Source organism: Marmota flaviventris, chromosome 11 (assembly GCF_047511675.1).
Source record: "Marmota flaviventris isolate mMarFla1 chromosome 11, mMarFla1.hap1, whole genome shotgun sequence".
NCBI lineage: Eukaryota > Metazoa > Chordata > Mammalia > Rodentia > Sciuridae > Marmota > Marmota flaviventris.
The window spans coordinates 104,844,266-104,870,831 of NC_092508.1; the positions used below are offsets into that span (position 1 = coordinate 104,844,266).

General features: G+C 50.8%; 1 protein-coding gene and 1 non-coding gene across 3 annotated transcripts; one reads left to right on the forward strand and one right to left on the reverse strand.

The window, feature by feature from the left end:
• Window positions 1-3,340: 3,340 nt before the first annotated feature.
• Window positions 3,341-3,412, reverse strand: Trnav-cac (transfer RNA valine (anticodon CAC)). Its single transcript has one exon. It is a non-coding gene; the product is annotated as a tRNA-Val (tRNA).
• Window positions 3,413-20,696: 17,284 nt separating this feature from the next.
• En1 (engrailed homeobox 1) lies at window positions 20,697-26,355 on the forward strand. Of its 2 annotated transcripts, XR_011709187.1 has the most exons (3): window positions 20,697-22,200; window positions 25,237-25,898; window positions 26,078-26,355. XR_011709187.1 is itself a non-coding variant. In XM_027936766.3 (2 exons), exons 1-2 carry the CDS (start codon window positions 21,315-21,317, stop codon window positions 25,551-25,553), a joined length of 1,203 nt encoding a protein of 400 aa, XP_027792567.1. In that variant the 5' UTR covers window positions 20,697-21,314; the 3' UTR covers window positions 25,554-26,043. The 2 variants fall into 2 exon arrangements, 1 of the variants encoding a protein (XP_027792567.1); XM_027936766.3 differs by lacking the exon at window positions 26,078-26,355 and having other exon boundaries at window positions 25,237-26,043.
• The last annotated feature ends 211 nt before the right edge of the window (window positions 26,356-26,566 follow it).

Sequence of the window (26,566 nt, forward strand, 5' to 3'; positions counted from 1 at the left end):
CCTCTATAGAATGTATTTGATGGGCTTCTCATGATGGACTTGGGCTATGGGCTCTTGAGAGAGAAACAGTGGAGGTGAAGGGCGAGTGTTATCATTTTGTCAAGGGCACACACCAATATGACTTATCACTGCTGAGGTGGACCTCGATCACCTCTGTTAAATTACCTCCCCATGCCCCCTATATTCTATGAGCAGGTTACATTTAAGGGATGGGAATACGTGTTCCTCTTCTCTTTGAGAGCCACATGCAGTAGGTCTCTGTCCCTGGGTTCCACACCTACAGATTCAACCACCTGCAGATCAAAGTAATCCCCTGTACTTATCTTTCGGTGTGAGTTCCTATCAATGTCTCCAACTCCAATCCATCACCGCATGGACCACTAACGTGTTCTTCCTTTGCATATAAATTCCCATTTCCACAGTGAATATATATTCATCTCTGTCCATCATGCATTTAATTCTTTAACTCCAACAAACCAGTATAGCAATAGCAGCATCATTAACACACACCATGGGAAAGAACTTGATCAACCAGAAAGCAGTACTGGTGTGCTTGCTTTTCCCTGGATTTTTTACTTAATTTCAAAGTTGCTTAGGTCAGCACTTTTATTCTGCCTCCACCCCTTACACCGAGATTGCCTCATACATTTGCAATATGATTCGATTCTCTTGTCACAGTCCATCCTGCGATCTCGGACCACCTGGATCATTTTCAAACATTTGCACTCATTCTGGTTCACGCTTTGTTTATGAAATTCCATGGGTTTTGTCAAATGCATGTCGAGTCCCCACCGTCATGGTACCATATAGAACAGTTTCACTGCCCTGAATATCCCCCCCACTCCACCTTACCCCTGCCCCTAACCACCGATCTTTTACTGTCTCCTAGAAGACATCTGTGTACTAACAGACACAAACAAGAATGGTCACAAAGAACGAGGGACAACTTGAACGTCCATTGATGGGAGGATAATTAAATAGGGTTTTATTCCAACAGGAAGTTTTACTCAGCCATGAAAATGAACTGCAGCCCAGTTACGTGAAACATTGATAACTCTTAGCGATACGTGAAAAATCCAGTCTTATCAGACCACAGTCCGAGGACACGCTGTGTCTGGATCTCAAGGAAAAGGAGCATAAAACACTTATGAGAAAATCAGGATCATCGTTCTAGTTGCTGGTGGTAGTTGGTAGGTGCTCCTCCTTGCTGGGATTTGTCCCCTGGGGCTGTGTTGGAAGCTGGGACCTCAGCATGGTGCTGTGGAGGTGGTGGGCCTTTCAGAGGTGGGTTCCGGTGGAAGGTCACGGAGGATGCCACCTGCCGTGGCTTAGATATGAAGTGTCTCCCTAAAGTTCATGTGTGAGACAAAGCAAGGGGTGAAGTGATTAGATGGTGAGAGCCGTACCCATTGGTGGATGAATCCGTTGGTATGGATTAGCTGGTGACACCTGCATGTGGGTGGGGGATGGCTGCGGGAAGCAGGTCCTGGGGGTGTGCACTGAGCTGCCTCCTTGTGTCACACCCTCCACCATGATGTTCTGCCTCAAACCCAGAGCTAGGGAGTCCGATGACCAGGGACTGAACCTCTCAAAACATGAACCTGAACAGACTTTCTGTCCTTTAAGTTCCTGTCAGGTCTTTTGGTCACAGTGATGAAAAGCAGACTAAAACATCACCCTCTGAAGAAATTAAGGTAGTGCTTCTGGAATTCTGGCTAGTTCTCATGAGAGGATTCTTGTACAAGAGCAAACCTGAGCCGCCTGAATCCCTATTTGGACTTCCTGTCTGGCTATATGATCTCTCTTTCTCTCCTGTGCTATTATCATGATGACACCCACCATGAGGTCCTCCCCAGAGCTGGGCCAGTGCAATATCATGCTCCTGAAACTCCAAAACTATGAGTTAAATAAATCTCTTCTTTATAGATACCCAGTCTCATCCAGCTGCCGTGGTGCACACCTGTGATCTCAGATGCTTGGGAGGCTGAGGCAGGAGGCTGGTGAGTTTGAGACCAGCCTCAGAAACTTAGTGAGACCCTGACCTGAAATTCAAAATAAAAAATGACTTGGGGATAGCTCAGGGGTAGAGAGCACCTGGGTTCAATCCTCATCACTGCAAATAATAAATAAAGTATTTAGCCTCATGTGTTCCATTATAGCAATGGAAAATGAGCTAATACCATGATTTATTATGATTTTAAACTTTATTCATTTGTAAATATGTATATTGGACATACTTTGTGTTTTGTGTGTCGAATATATTAAATATACTACAAATACTTTAAATAAACAGATTATAATTCTTAATTTGTGGGATTGTTGAGGATTAAATTAGATGATATATGGAAATAAGTAATCTTGACAAATGTCAGTGCTTCTCTCTGTGAGTGCTGTCACCTCCTCATACATCATAGATGGCCATCCCAGATCCACATTTGGGTCATCGCCCTGAACTGCAAGTTAGATCCAAGCCTGGGCCTTTCTTGTAAACCACCCCAAAGAAGCACTACTTGAGTCTTCCCCATTGATGTGTGAAATCCCACTAGTAGACTGTAAAATTTTGGAAGTCATAAATGAGCTTAAAGATCATCTGCTTTGGCTTGTTTGTTTTACACTTGAAGAGAAGAGTCCCTGAGAGGTTGGATGATTTTCCTAAAAATATTCCATTCTTTTGAGAAGTTGCCAGGCTTGGATCACTAACTTCCAACCCAGAGTACAGAATCATTTTCCCTGGTAAGAAGGAAAACCTCTCAGTGGTTTAGTGTTGGGCCCACTATTGCAGATGTGGCAGAGTTGAAAGTTAAGGATTTAACTCTCAACTGCAAGTTAAGGATTTCTAATGTGCTGGCGTATCAAGCATGGTGGTAACCAAGAGGTGGGTGGCATCTGGACCATGGACCAGAATCTGCACAAGCCTGCAGTTGGTGTAGTACCTAGAAGTGGCCACACGATGTCACCAGAAGCCAGTATTTGAAAATTGGTCAACTAGCCGTCCCTGTCTACCCTGCTTTTCAGTTTCTACTTAGCAGAAAGAAAATTTTACTGAAATTCTGAGCTACCTCCATAGGTAACAAGAGAAGGAAACTAATGAGCAGGTTCTCCAAATAGTTTTGGAGTAGACCAGCACTGACCAATGGAAAGATACTGTGAGTCCTAAATGCCAGCCAAATATGTAGTTTCCAATTTCTAATAGCTACATTAAAAGAAAAGAAAATGAAACACAAAATTAATTGTAATAATGCATTCTATTTAACTCTACATAGCCAGAATATGATTATGGAAACATATAATCAAACATAAAATATTAATGAAATACATTGGAATTTTTTTTTTCTTTTTTCGGTGGTACAGGGGATTGAACCCAGGGCCTTGTGCGTGTGAGGCAAGAACTCTACCAACTGAGCTATACCCCAGCCCCTATGTTGGAATTTTTTTTCTTGCTAAGTCTTTGAAGTCTGTGGTGTGTGTGTGTGTGTGTGTGTGTGTGTGTGTGTGGTAGATATTGACTTTGGGATTACAGGCCACTTGCCCAGCTGATGTGTTTTCTGCTAATAATATCTCAACTCACACCAGCCACATCTCCAGGGCTCAATAGCCACAAGGGGCAAGGGGCCATCATACTTGGGGGGAGCAGCCACAGAGTCACATCTATCATCTCTTGAGAGGCACTTTCGGTATAGTATGATATAAAGATCCAGGAGCATTTATTCTAAATGCAATGATGAATTTTCAGATACCACTAAGATAGCCTGGACTCTCCAACTTCTTTCCTACCTGTTGGAAAATTCCTGAAATTCTACCATCTGCTCCTTTCAGGTTTCATATCTCTATGTGTGACATATTGTTCACTCTCCTTTCAACCCACAGGCTAGAAAGCTGAATCTGAGGTGATTGAGGGACGTGGGCTAGGGGGTGTTTTCTCCATGAGAAAAAGCACAGGCCACAAGGGCAGAGGATCGATTTCTCTGGCTCCCCAGACACTGGCCCCAATTACCTTCCCCAGCTCCACATTGAGAAAACTCAGGCCAGCCCAGTTGGCCAGTCCTTTTGGCAAAATGTCTGTCTTGGGAGAGGTGCTAGAGAAAGGCCAGCCATCTGGTTCTGCAGACCTTGGTCTGCTCATGGCTTTCACCAGCCAGGACCCAGCTCAGCCATCCACCCTGGGAAGATTCCTCTCCTCCAGATAAGCTGAAACGGTATCCATTGGACAGAAAGAGTATCGGCTCCGCTCTTCCTACTGCAGGATTGGGAAGGATTTCAGGCTGGTGGTTTCTCTGGGCCTTTGACCCATTTTACTGTAGGGATTCCCTCTCCCCCAGGCTATTGTGGGTCCTGATAACATGCTATTATCCAAAGGAAATGCTGAGCATTTCAGATCCTACTAGTGCCCAAGAGCCTGCAGTGTGGAAATGCTGGCATTTATGAAGAGATAGTTTTTCAATGTTTGGCACTGCAATGACACCCATGGAGGGGGAAAGGGCTGGCTAATGTCTAAGAGAAGCCTTGCTGCCTGAATACAGTGTTTTTAAAATTAGCCAGAATGCCAGGTGTGGTGGTACAGGTCTGTAATCCCAATGGCTGGGGAGGCTGAGGCAGGAGGATTGCAAGTTCAAAGCCAGCCTTGGAAACTTAAGGAGACCCTGTCTCAAAATTTAAAAAGTGAAGGTTTGGGGATGTGACTCGGTTATTAAGCACCCTTGGGTTCAATCCTCAGTATCAATAACCAATCAACCTATCAGTCAAATTAACCAAAATTATTTTTTCAATTAACCAAAGTTATTAAACAAAATCCTCTGTACCCATACCCCATGGCAAACAGTGGCTGGTGTAGAACTGCCATTATCAAATAAAGACTGGGAGTGGTCTGAGAGTCCTGGGGTTGAAAAACATCAATAAAGCAAGTGGAACTACTGCTCAAGGCCCCCCTGACAGCTTGAGCCTGTCCCTTCTCCATCATTACAATGGTCCTCTCATGCCTTACATCTTCTCCTTACATCTTTCCCTTGATTTAGCACCTGGTCCCTCTCCATGCCCACTCCACCCCTCAGTCCCTTACCACCAACTTCAGGAAACCAATATGAAAAAAAAAAGTTTTTAAAGTTTCTCTGTGAAATTGATAAAAAACAGAGTGCAGTCCAGTGAACCATTATCTTCATGAAAACAAAAAGACAGACAGAAATTGTTGCCAAAACCTTATCTTCATTATCACATGGATCTCACTGATCTGGAAACAAATTCTTCATAATGTACTAAAAACTTGGGATGAAGCTGCATAAAACAACGATAAGAGCAAAACAAAAATTTAAAAGTTACAAAAGTGAAGCAAGCATGTTAATTCTCCCATTTTCTTCCAAAGTCTCCCAGTGCCCTGGTCCCATTCACATAAGATGATAACTGGGCTACAGCCTCAACCAGGAAATAAGCCAGGGATGTGGAAAGGACATTATGGTTCACTGGCCCATTGTCCTGCATGTGTAGCTATGCAATCTCCATGAAACCACCTGTACACCTGTGAGGTTGCCTGGGAGGCTCAGAATGTTTCTGAAGGAAAGGAGTTAATGAGTTGCAGAGTGCACGCACGTGTGAACTTTCCCCTTATCTGAAGAACAAGCAGGTAGGAGGCGTGTCAGAAAGGACACTGCCCTGCAAGTCTGTCCCTGTCCATCACCAACTAGCAGTGTGTGCTTTAATACACCAGGCACCTCTCTGTTGCAAGGCTTTCCCGGAAAGCTGGTCAGGAGGCAGGATGAGCCCAAGTTTCTCATCATACACAAGAAATGAAAATCAAAGCCTATATTTGGGCAGAAGTGAAATGGCAAACTGCAAAATTCCTTTCAACTGTGCAGGCATGGTGTGTGTGTGTGTGTGTGCACACCTGCTGTCCGTGTCTGACTTCATAACCCTCCAGCCAAAGTGCAGCCATAAAAACTCACATGCTCTAAACCCCAAAGCCTAATGCCACCACTTTTTTTTAATTTTTATTTTTTTAGTTGTAGTGGGTACAATATCTTTATTTACTTATTTTTATGTGATGCTGAGGATCAAACCCAGTGCCTCACACGTGCAAGGCAAGTGCTCTACCCAGTGAGCTACAGCCCCAGTCAATTCTTATTTGGATGTTTTTAAGAAAAGAATTACTGGGAAAACCACCTGTTTCTGTATGACACCTTTAAAAAGTGTCATTTTTGTTGGATTTGATATTTTATAATGTATACACACTTTAAAACATCATGCTGTACCCCATAAATGTACAATTATTATTTGTCAGTTAATGAATTATTTTTTTAAAGTTCAGAAGCAGAAGTGAACTTTCATGTAATAAAAGAAATCCTCACTAACCAAAAATAATACAAGAGCAAAATAAGCTGAAACAGATCTGCCACTGTCTAGAGACATATGCCCAACTCGGTGACTAAGGATTTGTGCTTTAATAGCTGCAACGGCATGGGAGATGAGGCTTGGGACAGTGCAAGGTGAAGAGTTGAAAGTGAGACTCCTACGCTCTCTCCCATCAGGAATTACTCTAAATGCAAGAATCCATACAAAAACTGTCATTTTTGAAGGCAAGGTGCTTTTGAGTTATTGATACTTACCTTAAGTCAAACAAAGCATTTTATTTCTCAAAGACGAATGTAGATAAGAATTTACTGTTTTGAGTGTAACTTTTTAACTTTTAATAAAACAACAAAAAGAAATCATAACAATAATCAGCCATACTCTTCTCAAATGGGGAGGGAAATGTTATCCCACAGCAATAAAAATGCACTCTGGAAACAAATTGGAGGAGACAAAATTTGTCTTTCTTTTCCAAGTCACTAAGATATGAAGTTAACCCAAGTTCAAGGGTAAAAAGTGTCATTAAAACATATAGGTGACTCTATAAAACCCCAAAAGGCCCAGAGATTTCTGGGTGGAAAGTCCCAAAAGCCTCAATGGTGAGTCACTGTAATTTGTTGCCCTCAAATCCTCCACTGGCTTTGGCAAACATCAGGACCCTGAATCTCTGGAGTCCAGCAGTGGTAAGGGAGGTCCAGAGAGAGGATGGGCAGGCAGGATGGGCGGGGCTGGGGTGGGGGGACTGTCTCATAAGGAAACTCTGAAGTCCTGAGGAAGGCCTGGTGTTTCACTAAACCAGAAAAATGTTAAGGGAAGATGGGTGCAGCCTTGCTGCTTCCATCAAGAGTTCAGAGATAGAGGAGAGGAAGGGGAACCGACCTGTAGAACATCCTTGTCTTTAAATATGGAGGGGGAGCTCACAGAGGGCACTACGGTGATTCCTTAGCCAAGTCATGAAGAACAGAAGGCTCACAGGTCAGCCATGATGTGGATGTGGATGAAGCCGCTGGACACGCTCTGAGAAAGATGAATCCCAGGCAATAGACAGGCACACCTTAAGAGTCACCTGGGCAGGGAGGATGGACTGGGGCAGAGCTAGATTGTCCTGTCCATGACTTCTGCCAGACCATGATCCCCCCTCTCTGAAACCACTCTTTAGAGCCTTTCTTCACTTCATGCAGGACTGATATTACAGGCAGAGTTCATAATCTAGGGTAGTAAAGAGCACCCACAGCTTCTTCTGGGCCTTCCAGTTAAACCGTGCATCTCAGTAGGGTGAGTGGGCATAGAGTGAAGGGCAGAAATCTTTGGCAGGTTAAAGAGCTCCACGCTTTATCACCATGCACCACATGCCACGGGCTGCTCTTTGCTCCTTTGGCTGACCAACAATTTGACAGTAACCTTCTAAGAGCACAGAAAATAAAGTGGAAGTACCCCTATCCCACTTCCTGTCAAATAGGCAGAAGGGGAGGTTTGGGCATCCAAATAAATAGATTGGAGCTGAACAATGTGACCACCTGATAGGCTTTGAAACCCCCATCTTGATCAAGCAACTGGGGCTGGGTAAACTTAACCAGATCAATTGCCACTGGCTATTTAACACAACCTATTTGCCACTTTCCCTGAGTGGCAATGTCATTTGATCCCCGCCCACAATGTCATTTGATCCCCACCACCATCCTATGCTGCATGTATTATTCTGGCTGTATAGGGGATGGCCTCAGGTATTAGGAACTTGTGTAAGGACTCCCAGCCAGGATTCAATCTGTGCTGCCTCCAAAGGGATGGGGGCGTAACCTGAAGAACTTACCTTCCTCGTGGCCATTCAGAGCTGACACTCAGTTCAGTGGCAGAAAGGGTGGGTGTTCCTAGGGCTCCTCCTAGACAGGTAGCACATTTGGGATCAACGCTGGGCTGTCTGGGAATGTGCTTCCTGGAACATAATTACCACCATCAAGATTATTATTAGCATTAGGCATTTACATGACACTTAATATTTCCAAAGCATTGTACTGCCGTTTAATTAGTTTTTCCTTGCAACATTCCTGTCGAGTCCACACTTGATAGCTGGAGAAACTGACAGGGGAAGAGATAAATGGAAAATGGTGATGGAGGAGGGTGAGGTACCCACACAGACTCTTGGCTTTCATTATCCCTGGTGACCCAGCCAAGATAAATCACCTCACCCACTCCTGCAAGTCACCCACTTCCAACCCCGGGGTGGCCCATAGTCAAGGCACCTGTAATTGCCTGGAGTAGAGGAGGGGTGGGAATCTTCCTTGATGTATTTTGGCTCAAGATCCAGACACATTTCAGAAAATGTTTAAGTTCATGTTCTTCCAGAACCGCAAGCCCCCTTACTCTCTTTCCAAATCTCTCTAATTTAAAGCACCCATAAAACCTCAAGGTTGGGATTCCCAAACCTAAGGCAGTCTCTGGTAGAAAGGTGTTAGTATTAAACAAATCCTAATCAGTTCTGCATCTTGCTGGCAATGGGGGCTTCTCCCTCATCCTGAGAGCCCTGGTAGACCCTGAGAAGCCCCAAGTCTTCTCTCTTCTCACTGCAAGGCCTCTGTTTCTGCTTTCTGGTTGAGGGACAAGGGGGGCTGGAAGATATATGGGAGAGAAGAGGGATAGGAACTTGAGAGGCTTAGCTGTGGGTCCCACCATTCAGTCTTTTCCTCTCCACATACCTGCCCTCACCTCCAACAAACCTCCCTCCCACCTCCTTTCCCTCTGCCCAGGTAGTCAGTCCTTTCTCCAGGTTCAGAAGTTATGAAGTCAAAGGAAACTCCATCTGTACTGATTCTGGGGGCTGGTGAAGGTTCCACGGGCTGATGCCCTGTGGGTAACCTAGGGTCAAAGTAGATCTGTGCCTTCTGGAGATGTTGACTTGTGGGCACTTCTGTCCCTCCTGCAGGCTGTATTTTCTTTCCTTCCTACCTTGGCTTCCATTTTCTTTGCAGCCAGCTGAAGCCCAACTCCAAGGCTCCCAGGCAACAAGTGCTCACTCAGTGCCAGGTGGACTGCAAATTACCTGGGAAAGGAGCCACCCCAGGGGGTGACTGCCCCATCAGGGTTGGAAAACTCCCGGTCTTCCTGTTTTGACACACAGGCCTGAAATGAATCCCCCTCCCCCACATATGCCCTCATTCTTGCTTCCTGAGGGGTGAAGCATGACACAGGGAAGCCCAGTCATATCTTCTCTGGGGGATGTGAGCTTCCTAAATACCCCAGTCAGGATACTCTCCTGGTTCCTGGAAGCAAATTTGGAAAAACTGACTTTGGCCATCACCCCTGCAGCCTTAGAGACAAGCCAAGAGCTTGGAGGTGGGACGATGCCCTAGCTCAGGAGCTTGTACCTGGGGGTCTGTCCAGACCAGCAAAGGAAACTGCATCTGTACTGGTTCTGGGGGCTGGTGAAGTTCCCTGCTGCCTGACTCCAGGTGCAGCCAACTGAGCCTGAGTCCACTGCTCTGTCCTTCCCGGAGCCATGGAGCTTGGAAATCCAAAGACAAAAAGGGGCAACAATATCAAGGGGAGGTTTGGCCTCAGGGGCTGCTCCCAGGCCGGCCCTCTCTGACTCACAGAATAGGAAGGTTGTCCCCCCACCCCAACCCTGGCAGACTGAGCTTTGGAATTCCTGATTGCCCAAAGCTGAGCTGGTGGGTCGAAGCTTCCCTGACCCAGGCTAGCAGGCAGCAGGAGGCTAGCCAGATGGGGACAGGACTGGAGGACCTGCAAGTGCTGAGACTGGTGCTGGGTGCAGGAAAGTGTAGCCCTCTCCCCACTCCACTCCCTGCAAGGCCACCTGGATCCTCTTTTGAAAAAAAATGGTCTGCAGCTGGATACCTGGGAGCTGTGGATAGCGAATTGTTCAGTTCTCATTTGCTATAAACCTGCCCTTTGGCCAGATTATTCCTCTCGGACCCTGAGTTTCCAGCTTCCTAAAATGGACAGGAAGTTATATACTGAATAGGTTCCTGAAAAGATCAAACATAGGAACCCAGATAAAGCCTTCAGAGCTGTGCCTGGCCCACAGACATATACTGGTTATCACCATCGTGCAAACCTCTTCCAGAAAGGGCGACCCCTAAATTCGCTCTCACTCTCCCTATGTCTATGTCCACCTCCATTTCCACCTTGCATCTCCCCTATGTAGAAGGGCAATATCCGAGTGAAATGTGGAAATGAAATTTAATATAAATCTGCCTGTTGTCCTGTGTCATTTTTCACCGCGGAACTTGGTCTGAGCCACACCAGTTGCAAGTTGGGGCAGAGGTTCGCCCTCGCTTCGCAGCGGCTCTGGAAGGTTCCCGAATTTTCGAGTTTGGGTCAGCACTCCCCAGAGCCCTGGATTCTGGCGTCTTTATCTTGACTCCTCGAATTGGGACTCCGTGGCCTGCCTGAGAAGCCGGTGGCTGGATTCGGAGATGCCACTTTTCGGTCCTGTAGGAGTGGTGTCTGCGCGGCCACCGCTTCAGCCCACTGCTCCCGCCCCGGGCTCGCCGCGGCCCCGTGCGCCCGCAGGGCTAGGCCGAGGCCTGGGGCCCTGGGTTTCCAGGCCCGACCCCCTAGCTTACCCGAGCAGCAGACCCCTGCACCGGGAGGCGCATGCCAGGGGCGCCTCGGGAGTCTGGGGGATGGAGTGGAAAGTCGGTAATTCCACCCTTCAGGTCTGAGACTTTGGAAAGAGTTAGTGTTGCAAGTAGGGGGTCACAGTGGGCCATAGAGAACAGGGACCCACAGATCCCCGCGGGAGGGAGGTGGGACTTGGCGCTTGTGATAAATCCTAAGCCCAGCAGAGGAGGTCCCCACAGACCTCTCAGGTCTTGGCTGCTCTCCAGGACAGGGACCCAACCTCCAGTCCCTAGACTTCTGGTCTCTAAACAGGAATATTAACCCGCATCCAGAAATTTACGTGGGCTCCAGTTCTCTAGAAACCGAAATTCCCTGCCTCCCGGGGAGCATGCAGCCCCAGAAAGATTCCTGAACTCACAGAAAGACAGACCAGAAACAATCCCTCCATCTCAAAAGCAAAGGGTCCCGGGTTGGATGTGGCAGTTCCTCCCAAGGGGAGATTCTTACTGGAGAGTTTGTGAGGCCTCTTGATAGGGCACCTGATTTAGCCTTGAGCTGTCAACCTGGAGCTAAGGATGAGGACCTTTCAGGGGCTCCAGAGGGGTTTGCCCAACTTGGACATACCCTAACCTTGAGTCCCATACTTTGTAGAACTGAAACCTCCCTTGAGCATCCCAAACGGAAAATTCCAGGCTGAGGTTATATGTGATCTCCAGGGACCTCAAACTATTGACAAATATTACCTCCTTCCCTGCTCTGGTTTCAATACTTTATTAATTTCATGGAAAGTTCAAGAAAAAAGTAACTTGAGGTCTGAGCTATCCTACATGGATCTGCAAGCTTGCCTCTTCTGCCAATCAGACCCTAGCAGGGAGGACTTGGGTCAGGGACAACCACACCTTTTCCTTCCCCTCTGGGCTCAGTCTGTCCTTGGTCTCAATTTCACCTGTAGTCTTTCTTGTTTTTTGGCCCTTTTCATGGTCCTCTCTCTGACATCAACCGCTGTCTATGACATGTCTTCTTATCTAAGCCTCCCGCATTCGCATTCATTGTGTCCCCACCACAGGGATCCTCCCCAATGATATCCACACTTCAAAGTGAACAAAGTTTTCTTGTTTGTCTGATTTATTAAAAAGTTGTAAGTAAATAGACGTGGGATAATTTGAGCCAAGAAACTTTCTGACCCCACTGAAATAAAATTCTCCATTTACAAAACTATTTATACTACCATTGAAGCACCTATACAATAAAAATGTATAAGAGATTAAGATACAAACAGATACAAACGGCACATAAAGGTCCAGGATTTATTAGAGTAGAAACAGAGGAAGACGAGACACAGGTGTCTACAAATACTGCTCAGATTCATTGTTAGATTCAAAGTCAAAATTGAAGGGGGCCAATCCAACTCCTTCAGTTAAGCAAACTGAGGCTCAGAGAGAACCAGAGTTCCACCCTAGACCACATAGTAGGGAGCAGGCAGAGGGAACGAGGAAATCTAGTCCCTGACTCCCAACCTAGCACCCATCCCACTGTGTTTTCAGTAATATTCTGCTTTCAGAATAGCACAGCAGTCAGCCCCTGAGGGGCTTGTCTCTCCACCTTTTGGGCTCTTTTGAGATAAGAGGATCCGAAGAAGGATCCTTCTTCCGGGAATCCTGTTGTCTCTCAGGTTTCAGGAGTCAATGGTCAGGAAAGAAGCCCTTTGTTACTTTCCCCTGGTCCCTGCCCAGGGCTTTAAACTCAAACCTTCCGCACAGCCTTGCCTACCCGCTGAGCGCCACACCAGTGCGGTTCTCCAAACTGCCGACAGGTGGCGCTTTTCTCTCAGGCAAACCGGCGGGGAATCGGCCAGTGCCGCCCTGACCCTGCTCTCTCTCTACCTTACCCGCCTGCCTAGGGTCATCTTCCTACAAAGTGGAAGGGGTGTGGTGGGGAAGCTCGGGATGGAATGTCGCATGATTTGAAATAAAGACCCTATAAAACCCCAGTTCCAACTCTTCAGTGTAGAGTAGATCCATACTCCCATCTTTTAAGGGACCTGCAAGTGTCGTGCGCCCGGGGCAGGGCTAGGCCCGCTTGGCCAGGCAAAACACCAGACCCACTAGGTCGCCCCTAGGAGGCGTTATCTCCCCTCAACAAACACGCACCCACTCTCAAGCACGTTCTGGTGCTGCCTTCCCCACCCCCCAATCCTCCGACTCCTTTTTTTTTGTGGGGGAGGGAGGAAAAGGGAAAGAGGCCGCGTTTTCAATTGCGGGAATAATTGTCCGCGAGATGGGTTTCTTAATCTGCTCATCCATTATTGACTTCTCCTCTAATATTTGGCTTTGCCGCTTTCTTTGATCGCTGGAAGATCACATACTTGACTTCTTTGCATAACAATTTTGGGGCGGGCGTCCTTGCCGTAAGAGGAGAGGGACGTGCCTGGAATGACTTTGGGGCGGGTATTCCACCCTCACCCCCGCAGAAAGTGGGACCAACCTTCCCCCTCATTACCCCACTTTTAACTGTACCTGTCACTCCAGGAAAGTTCTAGACGGCGCGGGGCGGGTGGGGGGGCGAAGAGGAAGATGCTAACCTCCTTGGAGGGAGAACCCTGAGTGGGGTACGGGAAAGGATTATGTCTTCCCCTCGCCTTATGCTGCGTTTCCCTCCCCAAGAGGTCGCCTTGCTCTTTCCTCCCCCACACACTGGGAAGAGGATGAACCTTACTTGGGACTAAATGAAGAGAGTGGAGCCGGCGGCCGGGAGAAGGAGACCGGCATCCCCTGCGGCTTCCACCTGGGATTTAGGCCCAAGGACAACACTAGGAAGTCTATTGCTCCCCAGCCGGGTGTGGCGAGCCCTGAGAGCAGTGGCGGCCTCTATGGGGCCCTGACTTAGTCCCTCCCTTTCTTGGAGTCCCAGTTCCCTCTTCTGGGGAGCGGTCGTTTTGGTCTTGTCTCTCCCCCCACCCCCTGGTCCCTTTGATCTTGACCTTGGCACGCGTTGCCACTCTCCCTTCAATCAGAGCTCAGAGATGCAGAGTTGGCTCCTATGGGAAAACCAAAAAAATCAGTAGCTGGTTTAATCTGGATATAAACTGTTTCCAGCATAGTTCGATGACTTGCGTGGAAGGGGTTAGGAGCGAAGGGATAGGGTTAGACTTCCAGCAGTGAGTTAGGGTCAGATCTCTAGAGTCCTTATAACTTCACACCCTTCCAAAGCCTCGATCAGAGGGAACTGCTCTCGGTTTCCTAACTGGCACACAAACGGACACGCACACACTGATATGGACATACATAGGCACACCCCGGCGCGATGCCCACGCAGGCACACAAAGATTGGGCACCAAAACACGCTCACAATACTTTCGTGTACACTCAGACACCCATTTGTACACACGCGCACTCACGCGGAGTCTTTCATGCACAGGGTCATGTACAAACACGCACGCGCGGGCCGCACACATGTCCCCCCCAACCGACTCTGCACCGGAGCCAGCAGACAGGGAAGCTGGCCCGGGAAGGCCTCGGCATTGCAGTGACACCCCTACCCCTCACCCTCCGCTCTACTGCAAACCAGTCTGAAGAAAGAGGTGAGATGGGTTGGGGGAAACCGAAGGTCTTCTGCGCTCTTTCCTTCACTCGCTGTCTCAGGGGATTTTCCCTTCCCGGTCTGCTTCACCTTCTGGACTAAACTTTTCCTTTCACGTCTCTCAGCCAGTCCCCAGACAACGCTGATCAGGAACCCAAAGCTTTTCCTGCACCCTCCCGGGGAAGACAGTCTCAAGGATGCAGCCCCCAAGGGCGAAAGGGAGAGCGGCACTCTTCATGCTCCTGGGCGGACGGACAGGGCGGCGGGAAGGCACCGGCCTGGAGTCCCGGCGCCGGCGCCGAGAGCTGGGTGTGTGGACTTTTGTCGCCTTTTCATCGGTCAGTGGGAGAAAAGCCCCGACACAATCCCTACCCCTATAGAGGGAAGGAGAAGGAGGATAGTTAATTCTGGGCAAGGAAAAAGAACACGGTTTTGGAACAGCAAGGTTGTTCCCATGCAAAGGACTTGGACGTTGTTTTTCTTCTTCTTCTTCTTTTTTTTTTTTTCTCGTTGATTTTTTTTTTTTTTTTTTGTCTCCAACTTTGGAGTGGGGTACGGACCTCCCGGGGAGCATAAGCTGAGCCGAACGAAGGGTGGGGGCTGCAGAACCCGGAAGCCACGCTGGCCCCTCCTCACTCGTTCCCACACTTGCACCCACTGGCGCGCACACGCTTTATGTCAGTGATGTGGACCCCCGAACCGCGCCGAGCCGGATGCAGGCAGGAGGAGCAACTCGGACAGGTGGGGACTGGAGTGGGCGAGGGTTCTTTTGGCCTAGGAGAGCAGCCCCTGGGAATCTTCTGGGAGGGGAGGGAAGGAGAGAGGGAGAAAAACCCAAAAATACAGAAGAAAATTGGAGGCGTAGACGCTGAATTAACTCTGGATGACCCACAAGGGGGTGGGGTGGGGGGGGGAGCGGTGGGAAAGGAAGAGTTTAGATTCTGGGTTTGGGATAGGTTTCAGTGTAAGGAGAAAAAACGGGATGTTTGATTAAAGTCAAGAAAAATAAATGGACAAGTCTGTGTAGTCGCTTTGCTTTCGTGAGCCGTGAGATTTAAAACCCTGAGTTCCAGGGCCTGGCTGAAAGGTCTGGGGTCTGTACAGAGGGGCTGGTGGAGGCACCGCTTCCCGTAAGGCGAGCCAAGGGGCCCTGCGTCTAGCCGGAGACATCCCGGCGCAGCCCAAACGCCTCCTGTAAACCAGTGAACAGTGACTAGTCGGATGTTTGCGCTCCTCCGAATCCGGTAATAGTCTTGGCTGGCATTCAGCCCCGCCCAAGGAAGCCAGTACTCCAAGAGAGCCCCTTCCGAATCAATTTACGGAAATTTCCCCGTTTCTCACAGTTAGAAGATATAGTTCATTTCGTCTGAGATAGAGAGAGAGAAAGAGAGAGAGGAGAGAAAAGACAATGTTTCTAGAACAAAAATGTCCGTGCTGTGAATTGCGTCTTCCAATAAGAGGAAGAAAACTCTGGGGAAAGACTGGATTATGGGGGTATAAATCCCAATACTGAAACTCCTAAAGGTGACAACCTCCAACACCAGGGCTTTCTAGGAACTCGGACATTTATAGATGCGTTTCATATACACAGAAAAAAGGAATCCTCTCCCCATGTCCAAGACTCTTCTGGGTCCTCTGAAAACAAAGCTGCCACCCCAATTTCGTGAGTCAACAAAGAATCTATTTTCTAAGGTTCACCTTACCCACATATCCACCTGCTTTTTACCTTTTCTTTTCTTTCTTTCTTTCTTTTTTTTTAACCTTCTTTGGCCTTCCCCCTGTCCCATTCTGAGCTTCGGACAGAATTGCTTAGGATCCCTAACTAATACCTAAGGAATCCCCCAGCACCCACCCATCCTCACATTATTATCGCCTCCAAATGAAGACCGAAACCCTGAGCGCTAATTGAATTAGTCTATTGAAAGGACTGTCAGGTACAATGACGTGGCTCGAGGCCCCACATTTCCCAAGGTCTATAGGCTTTGGGGACCTGAGATGTATAGTCTGACCTTCCGGCTCATAATAATACCGCGGCACTTGTAGCAGAAATCTCCTCGCATTCACTCCCAACAAAACCGCTGGTCACCCAGTCCCCGTAGGAAGGCTGCGCGCTATTGTGTTGCGACAACTCATTCATGTCCCGCACCACGAGGCCCCACCGCCATCTGATCTACACTCGAAATGCGATTACCACCGTGTGCAGGCAACACGCTCCTACTCCCAGCCCATCATGCACACATGTCTGGCCAGCCTGCAGGGTTTTCTTCCACAATTTTCCTCCTCCCCCTCAGAAGTGGAAGCGCACGGGACCAATATTTGTCTCTCCTTAAAGGAAATCCAAAAATCATGTGAAAACATAGGGTGGTGGGAGATTTCCTTTTCTGAGCAGAACACAGCAAAACTCTCAGCCAACGCATTTCTTACTCGTGCAGTTGACTTGGATGTACATGCTAATGTGCACATGTGAGGGTCTCCTGCCACATACAATTTTATACAGGCACACAGAAATGCTTTTATAGACTGGGTTTCTCTCCGGATGGCTCTCACACAAACAGACACTAATACAAGCCCCTGGGTCCCACAGCCCAAGATTGGGTCACTCCCCAAGATTACACTAAGTGGGTTTTGCCAGATTGAGAAAGGGGAGGAAAAAGGTACAATTTGTCAGTGTCAACCCTAGAATACTCATTGGTCCTTCTATTTCATGATCCTTAAACTTCTCCAGCAGCATCCCCCTCCCCCCAAAAAAATTCATTCACACTATTCCCTTCTGTTTGGCCAGGTGTCTTGCTTACTGGAAGCTCCTGATTAGCCTCAAAATGGAGGTTGTCTAAGCTTGGAAAAGAGGCAGAGGGCTGGGGTCTCTCCCTATCCAATTTACTCCACTCTCTACCCCTGCAGGCCTCTTTGGTCTCCCCTTTTCCTTCAAGTTGGAAGAGATATTACTGAAGTTCCCCCTTTTGACATTTGAAACAAAACAATCTTTTTTTTTTTCTTCCTTGTCACTTTCCACTTTATCTGGGTTGGATATGAAAAGTAAATTTGGAGACAATCAATCTATTGCAAGGACATGGCCCAGTCCTGGTGGTCTTCTGTGGGACTTCTCACTTAGGTAATTACAGCAGCACTGAACTGCAAGGCGATAGAAATGGAAACTGGGCTCAACGGCCAGCTTCCATACATTTGGCCCAGTAACCGATGGCATTTGGAGAAAGAGACTGCATTCCATTTTGGACAGGTTCCCTCACCTGTTTCCTGCAGACTCAACTCTCTACCATCCTGCTCTGAGCATCTAGCAAGTTGGAAGAAATTTCTTTACTGCCGAAGGCAGAAAAGAGTACCCTGGAAATGGCAACCACTGCAGTGTACCCATATGTGAACAAATACTTCACTGCACACCAAATCCCATACTAGTGCTGTCAACTCACCCTGCTCTATAGTTCCTCACTCACACGCCCAGTCCTCTGGACTCCTCACATATCCCTCTCAGCTAACATTTGCTTACTCAGCCAGATCACACCTCATCTGAAGCTTGCTAGGACTCCAAAGTGCTAGTACAGAGTTCCCAGTAGTATGCTCAATTTCAGGAGAGAGAGGAGGGCCAAGGGCCTGGGTGGGGGTTGTGGAGAGCAGGCGGTGCGGAGCATAGAGCATCCGACCCAGGCTCGGCCTGGGGGAAGGTGGGGGGACAAGCCAGCGCGCTGTGGAGCGCCGCCTAATCCAGCCCGAGCTCGTGGGCCGCGGGTGCATTTATCATCCCATTACTGTAACAAATCCGGGCTCCACTACATGAAAGGTAAAATGAATTACCGACGTTAAGCCGTCAATAAAGTCATTTCTGTAAATGGTGTCTCCAAAGGGCCGCCGCATTATTCAGCTGGCTTTATCAGCTGGCTGGAAATTACGTGGAGGAGCCGGGCCGCGCGGCGCGCGGGGCCGCTCACTTTGATTAAGCGTCTTGCCAGCGCGATGTGACAGAGCTTTTGACCAGGGTTTTATTCACAGGCCTGTGATGAACGCCAAGCTGATCAGGCGGAATGAAGAGTAATTAAAACCTATAAATTATCTTCCGCAGCCCTTCTCGAGGCGTCTCCTGCAGGCGAGATAAGGCGTCGAGACCCTATTTACGGCGCTGAAAGGGACCGCGGCGCACAAAAGCTACGCGGCTAAATAGGATATTGATAGTGTCCTAATTAGAATTTAATTAAGTACCCACGCTCGCTTGCGGGATAAAGATTTCAATTTTGCGAACTTAAATATAAATAAAATCCCACCCCCATTTCGGAAAGAAGGGGTAGGGGCACTTGGAAATTTCGGGGAGCTCTTGGGTGTGAGACTGAAGGGGACCCTGGAGACTCCAAGGTGGGGATGGGGACGGCTGGGGAAAGTTTAGGAGGCCGCGGTGGGTCTGCCCAACGCAGCGCTCGGGGAAGAGGTTCTGGATACTAGGCCGCCCCGCCGGGGAGGTTCAGCCAGGAACTCAGCCTCTGAAATCAGGGGACCCTCGGCTGACCCCAAGATGCAGCCAGCAATACAAGATGCAGCCAGGAATTCCCGCTCTCCTGCAACCCCTTGGAGAAACTTCAGATATTGCAGTAGTTTGGCTTGTTGTTTTTAGTTATATGTTTCTCCTAATCTTTCTATGACTTTTCTGGAAAACTAGGGGAAGGTCGTCCCCCCTCGCCTCCACCCACTTGTCCCAGATAGATACTATCCCTAAAGAGATCACTGAGAATGGCGCTCAGGAAGAGCAGGACTACCGGAGTTCCAAGACATGTCCGTGAAGGCCTCCTCTGCTGGAACCTTTCTCGGACACTGCAGACTTCAGGAGACAGTCGAACCCAGGCCCTCCAAAAGAGCTCCACAGGCAACCCCCCACCCAGTGTCCAGCGCACCACGCCCCGAAGTATCCCTGGTGTGGAAAACTTGTGAGGTGCTTTGCCAAGGAAATAACGAAAAAGAACTCTCGCAGACCTGAACGTGGGGGCTGCTGGAGACGGGCCGTAGTCCCCCAAAGATAGAGAAGAATTCGCAGGGTTACAGTCGAAGGCGCCCAGGGAGTTGGGAGCAATCCTAGGACATTCAATTGCCCCGAAACTGAGGTAAACTCATTGTCCGCAAAGTCGGCTGGCCAGGGCAAACACTTGGGGCGCGGTGCTTTTATTTGTTTGATTTTACTTTGCTGGGAAATCTAACACGGAGGTTTTTCCTGAACTGGAAATCCAGGCCTAGAGTGCATTCGCGGTCTGACTTGCCCTGCCCAGTGCCCTCTTTTGGACGACTCTACCATGCTGGGGCAACTCTGACTCCTGGAGCCAGGGAATGAACAGGCAGCGGGTGCTGGGTCTCTTCTGTGCCCTCTGGGCCTGGCTCCATGGCGCCAGGGCCGCTCCCGGGTGTTGTCGAAGGTCCGGAGGGAAGGGCATGGGTGCGGATTCCCCAGAAAGGAAATGCAGAATAGCCGGCTGGCGTGAGACTTACAAACTGGCAGTGCAAGCTAGCGCAGCAGGCCTCCCGGGTTTGCTCTTTGTGAAAAATAAACTTGAGCCTTTGAAAGTAGCCAATTCTAGGTCTATTTCACATCACGGACCTCCTGATCTTACTCCTCCCCCAACACACACACACACACACACACACACACAACACAAACACTCTCACACACCCAGTAACAACAAGCTTTCTCCCTTCATAACGCAAAGGGCGGGGGGGGGGGGGGAAGGAAGGAGTGAGAAAAGGAAAGAGAAATGCTTTCTTAGGCATGGGGGGTGCAGAAGGACCCAGACCCCTGCCTGCTGACCCCGTGCCCGGCGCGCACGCACCCATAATCCTGCATTTCTCCAACAAGTTGTTTATGGAGTTGCTTCTCTATTTGCCTACACCCCGAAATCCACCCCTCCCCTGCCTCTTTAGCCCCCTCCTCAGTCTGGGCCTCAAGAAGGGGGAGGGGCGCGGGCGCGAGTTGGGGAGGGCGGGCCGGACGCACCGGGCCCGAGTGGCGGCACCCCCTCTCCGCCCGATGCCGCCGCCCCCGGATTATTTATCCGCAAAGTCCCGCGCGCGCCCATTGGGCCAAGCCCCGAGTGTCAGCGCGAGTCGTGGCTCGCTATTGGCCCCGCACACGTGCGGCCCTGACTCACGTGCTTCCGGTTTGAAGGCAAAAAGTGTGCCTGGGTGATTTTTTTTTTAAGCGAGAGAGTTTGTGCAAAGATCCGAGCTGTCAGAGATTTGAGGGGAAAAAAAAAAAAAAAAAGGCAGCCCGGCGCTGGCGGAGACGCGCTCTCCCTGCAAAAAAAGCAAAGGCGATTAAAGGCGCTGCCAGCCTCGCGCTCTGGGCACAGCTGAGCGTGACACTCGGGGAAGTCAAACCCCTCACTACTGCCTAGGAAGATGGCTAGACTTTAAAGACTATTTTTTTTTCCCTTTAAGAAAAAGAATCTTAGAGCTTTTATTCTTCTTTTTTTCTTCTGTTCTTTTTTCATTTTTTTTTTCTTTCCTTTTGGCCGTGGCTTACTCCCCATTTAAAACAAATCATTGAATCTGGTTGCAGAAAGGAAAAGAAATAGCCAAGTGTCTACATTATCTGGATGTCTACAAATTAGAGAGAGGGAGAGACAGCGAGATCTATCTGCTCGATTAAGAGCAAGCGATCCAGGCCAGACGCCTGGGCTTTTTTTCCTGCACCCGCCCCGAGCCTTCGCTGAGGCTTCGCCTGCCTCCTTCCTCGGCGCACCCCCACGGGCCGCTGGCAAAGTGGGGTGGGGAGCGAGGCGGGGGGGGCGGGGGCCGGCGCGGCGGCCGGGGCGGCGGGGCGGCCGAGCATGGAAGAACAGCAGCCGGAACCTAAAAGTCAGCGCGACTCGGGCCTCGGCGCGGCGGCGGCGGCGGCGGCCCCGGGCGGCCTCAGCCTGAGCCTCAGTCCCGGCGCCAGCGGCAGTAGCGGCAGCGATGGAGACAGCGTGCCCGTATCCCCGCAGCCCGCGCCCCCCTCGCCGCCCGCGGCGCCCTGCCTGCCGCCCCTGGCCCACCACCCGCACCTCCCCCCGCACCCCCCGCCCCCGCCGCCGCCGCCGCAGCATCTCGCGGCGCCTGCTCACCAGCCGCAGCCCGCGGCCCAGCTGCACCGCACTACCAACTTTTTCATCGACAACATCCTGAGGCCGGATTTCGGCTGCAAAAAAGAGCAGCCGCCGCCGCAGCTCCTGGTGGCGGCGGCGGCGGCGGCCGGAGGAAGCGCAGGAGGAGGAGGCCGGGTCGAGCGTGACAGAGGCCAGACTGGCACAGGTAGAGACCCTGTCCACCCGTTGGGCACGCGGGCGCCGGGCGCCGCCTCGCTCCTATGCGCCGCGGACGCGAACTGTGGCCCACCCGACGGCTCCCAGCCCGCCAACACCGCCGGCGCGGGCGCGTCCAAAGCCGGGAACCCGGCTGCGGCGGCGGCGGCGGCGGCGGCGGCGGCAGCGGCCGTGGCAGCGGCGGCGGCAGCAGCAGCAGCCGCCAAGCCCTCGGACAGCGGCGGCGGCGGCAGTGGAAGCGGCGCGGGGAGTCCCGGCGCACAGAGCGCGAAGTACCCGGAGCACGGCAACCCTGCCATCCTACTTATGGGCTCAGCCAACGGTGGGCCCGTGGTCAAAACTGACTCACAGCAGCCCCTCGTCTGGCCCGCCTGGGTCTACTGCACTCGCTACTCGGATCGTCCGTCTTCTGGTGAGTACCCAAACCGGGGCTTCGCTGTGCCTTCCGGTCCCGCCGGTCGCCCCCAGAACCACAAGCCGCCGCGCTGGGGAGAACAAACCCAGCTTCAGGCGCTCTCCTCTCGCAAGCCCGATTCCTCCTCCTTACCCCGGTGCCAGCCACATCCGAATGTGTCCACATCTGTGATCCTGGCCTCTGAGTCCACCACCCGGGAAACTACAGTTCCTGGCAGGGGAGGTCTGGATCCTTTGATTTTTGAACTCTGAGCCCCTGGGGCCTTCTTTTGTGTTTTACCTTTATTATTCTTAAGAAAGATGTACAATTAGTCATTGATTTTTTTCTTACAAGGAAAGGAGTGTTTAGAGCTAGCGGGAAGACAGGCCTAGTGATTTGGGTCTGATTTCCACCAGTCTGGTCCGGTAGAGGAAGGCTTTGACTGGGGAACGCTTTGGCCAGAGAAATAATATTCGCTGCCTGTTCTTACAGACAAAAACATAATCTCGATATATTCTGCAGAGAGTCCATTTACATAGATGGAGACAGATATGGGGAAACACAGGAAGGGAGAAGAAGACATTGCACGCCATCCTCCTCTTTCAGTCAGGTTGCAAAAGAGTCGGATCCGGGTGGGTAGAATCCAGTGAAAGGCAGTTACCAGGAAGGTGCTCTCGGGGCCTCGGGTTCTTTGGGAGCTGACAGACAGTGGGAAAGGAGAGAAAGCAGGTCCGGCTCAGGCTTGAAAGCAGGGCGAAGGACAGGAGAACCGGCCTCTCCAGCAGTTTCTCCGCGGCCTTGCGTTTTCCTTCTTTCATTCCGTCCTTCTGAACATCTGCCATTTAGCAGATTTAGGCCAGCCACGAGCTGGTTTTTCTGGGCTCTTCTTCCACTCTTGTTCGGTGTCCCCTTGCGTTTGGCCAGCTCAAGGCCAAGACCTGCCCTGGGACAGAAGCTGGGCCCCGGAAAGGAGACCAAGGCCTGCCAGACACACTGGGCCCGGCAGCGCCTTGGAGACCAGTGGGGGCCACTAAGAGAATAGTAGGGGCTCTGGCCCATGATCAGGATTTTAGGAACCCGGGGTCTGCCAGGGGGCCAGGTACAGCCTAGCTACGTTCTTTTCTGGCTGGTCTCTTGCCGCGGTACTACCACTGGCCAGGCGCGGATCGATGAGCGCTATCAGCCCCCGCCATCTCGAGCCCCGTTATTGACACGTCGGGCTCCCTGAACCTCCGAAAAGCTGCTTTGATTGACTCGCCTGATGGATAGAGTGATTGAGCTGTCAGGCTGTGTGGCTCGGTCTGGCCGGGAGGCTACGATTTTATTACAAGTGTCCGTGCCTCTGCGCGCACACACATACACAACACTCCAACATGCCCCAGACACACCGCGCGCAGTGGGGCCTTTCTGGGGATGTACACGTTTCCTGGGCCATCTCTGCCCGCTCAGCTAATTACTAATCTAAACCCCAGTCCTGCTCTGGAGGGGGCCTTGTCTTTGTTTGTGATGGCTTTCCTCCTCATGGGCCTGGACCGGCAGAGGACCTGATCTTTCTCCTGTCTGGGCAGTTCAGGGGGATGATCCCCAAGCTAGACCTGAGTCACTACAGTCTGCTTAGGCCTGAACTCTTTGTCATAGGACAGCTGGTGATCCCAGACTAGCCTGCCCCACGAGCCAGCTGCCCATCTTACCCCTCTGTCGCTATGTTTAGAGATGCTGGCAAAGACCCTTCTTTCCTGACAGTTTTAGAGAGTAACAGGCCTGACAGGGACATAACTTGTATGCTCCCGTAACCAAGACAGGGCCCAGCAAGTCCATGCCAGGAGACCTGGACACAGAAGTCACAGGACACAGGTGTAGGCTATCCAGGGACAGACCAGAAGATTCAACTTCTGGGTCTCCTTCCATTCTCCAGGGCTGGACACCATAGCAGCCCTCTTTTCAGACTGTCATTGGAGGGAGACTTTACTTTTCTGGGAGTTTTCCTTCATGGGCTTCTTACCACCAAGTCATAGAGCAGATTGCTCTAGAGATTGTCTGTCACCATCTTTCTGCCCCTGTTTTGCTCATGGACTGGGAAATGGATATGATCTCCTTTGCCAATGGCATCCATGGGCAGAGAAAGCGAGTCTGGCCTATTTCTGTTATTCAGGAGTTTTTGATCCTAAAATTGCAGTATGCGGGTTCGAAGAAGAGAGGAAGGGACCTTCCTGTGTAGCTGGGTGGAGGAATGGAAAGGGCTCTCTTTTTCTTGTTGGTATTATCCAAGAAGCAAAACAGAGTACCCCTTCCCATGAAGGGCCTCTGCAGTTGAGTGAAGGCCTCTTCTTTCCCTTCAGAGGGAAAGGAGCAGTCAGTGTCTCCCACCTGCCCTAGAAAGTGTTTCTTTTAGGCCATAGAGAAAGAAGAGGAGGCACAGAACAGACATCAAGTTCTTTGGAGCTGGGCAACCTTCTCACAGCCTCTTCCCTGTCCCCTTATTCTCCGGTCAATGGCTACAAGCGCACATTGTCTCATTATAGGTGCCTCCATGTATATAACTTGTTTAGAAAGAAAGGAAGATGAGTTTGCAGGCCGGTCATCCCCCACCAGAGCCTGTCCTTACTGCCCCAATCCTTTTTACTCCAGGGCTGTGAAAATAGTAGGCCTCTGACCTCCAACTGTGGCTAGGCAGTATGGGGCTTCAAATCTCTATCTTGGATTCCCGCCTTCTTGGCCAGGAAGTGCTGTGATTTAAGCCTGTCCCCGGATTCTTCTGTTCTGAATTAGGATGTGGGGTGCACCTACAACCTCGGCTAGTTTTCCTCCCTGGCACTTTTGCACCGTTCCCCAGAAAGGTACCCATAGACCTGAGTGGTTCAGCAAAGGGCTCTTGGATGGAGGGATTGGCCAGGCGGGAGGGAGCTGGTGATCCAGCAGGGCCTCCGGATCACCCCGGAAGCACGGGGCTAGATCCCGGCTGGGCTCTGCCATTCTCACGGCTTCCTCTGCCCTCTCCCCCCCTCCCCTCTGCCCTTCGTCCCCACCCCCACCCGGCCCTCTCCGCCGCTGCAGGTCCGCGCACCAGGAAGCTGAAGAAGAAGAAGAACGAGAAGGAGGACAAGCGGCCGCGGACGGCCTTCACGGCGGAGCAGCTGCAGAGACTCAAGGCGGAGTTCCAGGCGAACCGCTACATCACGGAGCAGCGGCGGCAGACCCTGGCCCAGGAGCTCAGCCTCAACGAGTCCCAGATCAAGATCTGGTTCCAGAACAAGCGTGCCAAGATCAAGAAAGCCACAGGCATTAAGAACGGCCTGGCGCTGCACCTCATGGCCCAGGGACTGTACAACCACTCGACCACCACGGTCCAGGACAAAGACGAGAGCGAGTAGCTGCGGCCGGCCGGGGCCGCGCGGTTCGGGCCGCCGCGCCCCGAGCCCCCTCCTGGCACCGCTGCCTCTGCCTCGCGGGCCCAGCGCCTGGGGAGAAATGATCAGCGCAAAGGAGGGAGGGAGCAACAGGGAAGAGAGACAGACAGACAGACAGAGAGAGATCCTCAGAGTGGACAGCCACGTTTGAACGAAAAACATTTTTGAAAAGGGAGAAAGACTCGGACAGGTGCTATCGAAAAAAAAATATGATCTATTCACTATTCACAGTATAAGGGACGAAACTGCGAACTCCTTAAAGCTCTATCTAGCCAAACCGCTTACGACCTTGTATATATTTAATTTCAGGTAAGGAAAACAAATGTGTAGCGATCTCTATTTGCTGGACATTTTTATTAATCTCCTTTATTATTATTGTTATAATTATTATAATTATTATAATTATTTTATCCCCCCCTCTCCCGCCTCGCTGTCCCCCGGCCCCAGTTTCGTTTTCGTTTGAATGTTTTTTTTTTTTTGCTGCCCAGTACCTCCCGCCCCGCATCGCTGGCCCTCGTTTCTCTGGGACTTTTCTTTGTGTGCGTGAGAGTGTGTTTCCTCGCGTGTCTGCCCTTCGCCTCCCCCGCCCCCCACCTCCCAGGACCCTTCTGTCCGTCTGTCTGTCCTGCCCCCCCTTATGTTTGCCGGAGACTCGTTGAGAAATACGACCCCCACAGACTGCGAGACTGAACCGCCGCTACAAGCCAAAGATTTTATTATGTTCAGAAACCTGTAGTCGGAAATAAAGTGTACACTGTGCTCACGAGCCCCTGGCGGCCCTCCTCTTTGCGGGCTCGGGAAAGGCGTGGGCCCCCGGGCACGCAGCTGCCCCGGCGGCGCCACCGCGTGCACTCCAGGGGTAGAGCTCCGGCGTCGCCGGCCAGGCCTTGCGATCTCCGCGCAACGAATGCGGGGGTCAAAGGAGGAGTGCGATGGAAGAATCGGCTCGGATTTGGGTTTGGCCCTGCGTTCAAGGG

What these genes read in the sequence shown, in the direction of transcription:
- En1 (XM_027936766.3), top strand. Translation starts at nt 21,315, where the DNA reads ATGGAAGAACAGCAGCCGGAACCTAAAAGTCAGCGCGACTCGGGCCTC. An exon ending in CTCGGATCGTCCGTCTTCTG is followed by an intron (nt 22,201 to 25,236) that starts GTGAGTACCCAA and finishes CCGCCGCTGCAG; the next exon opens with GTCCGCGCACCAGGAAGCTG.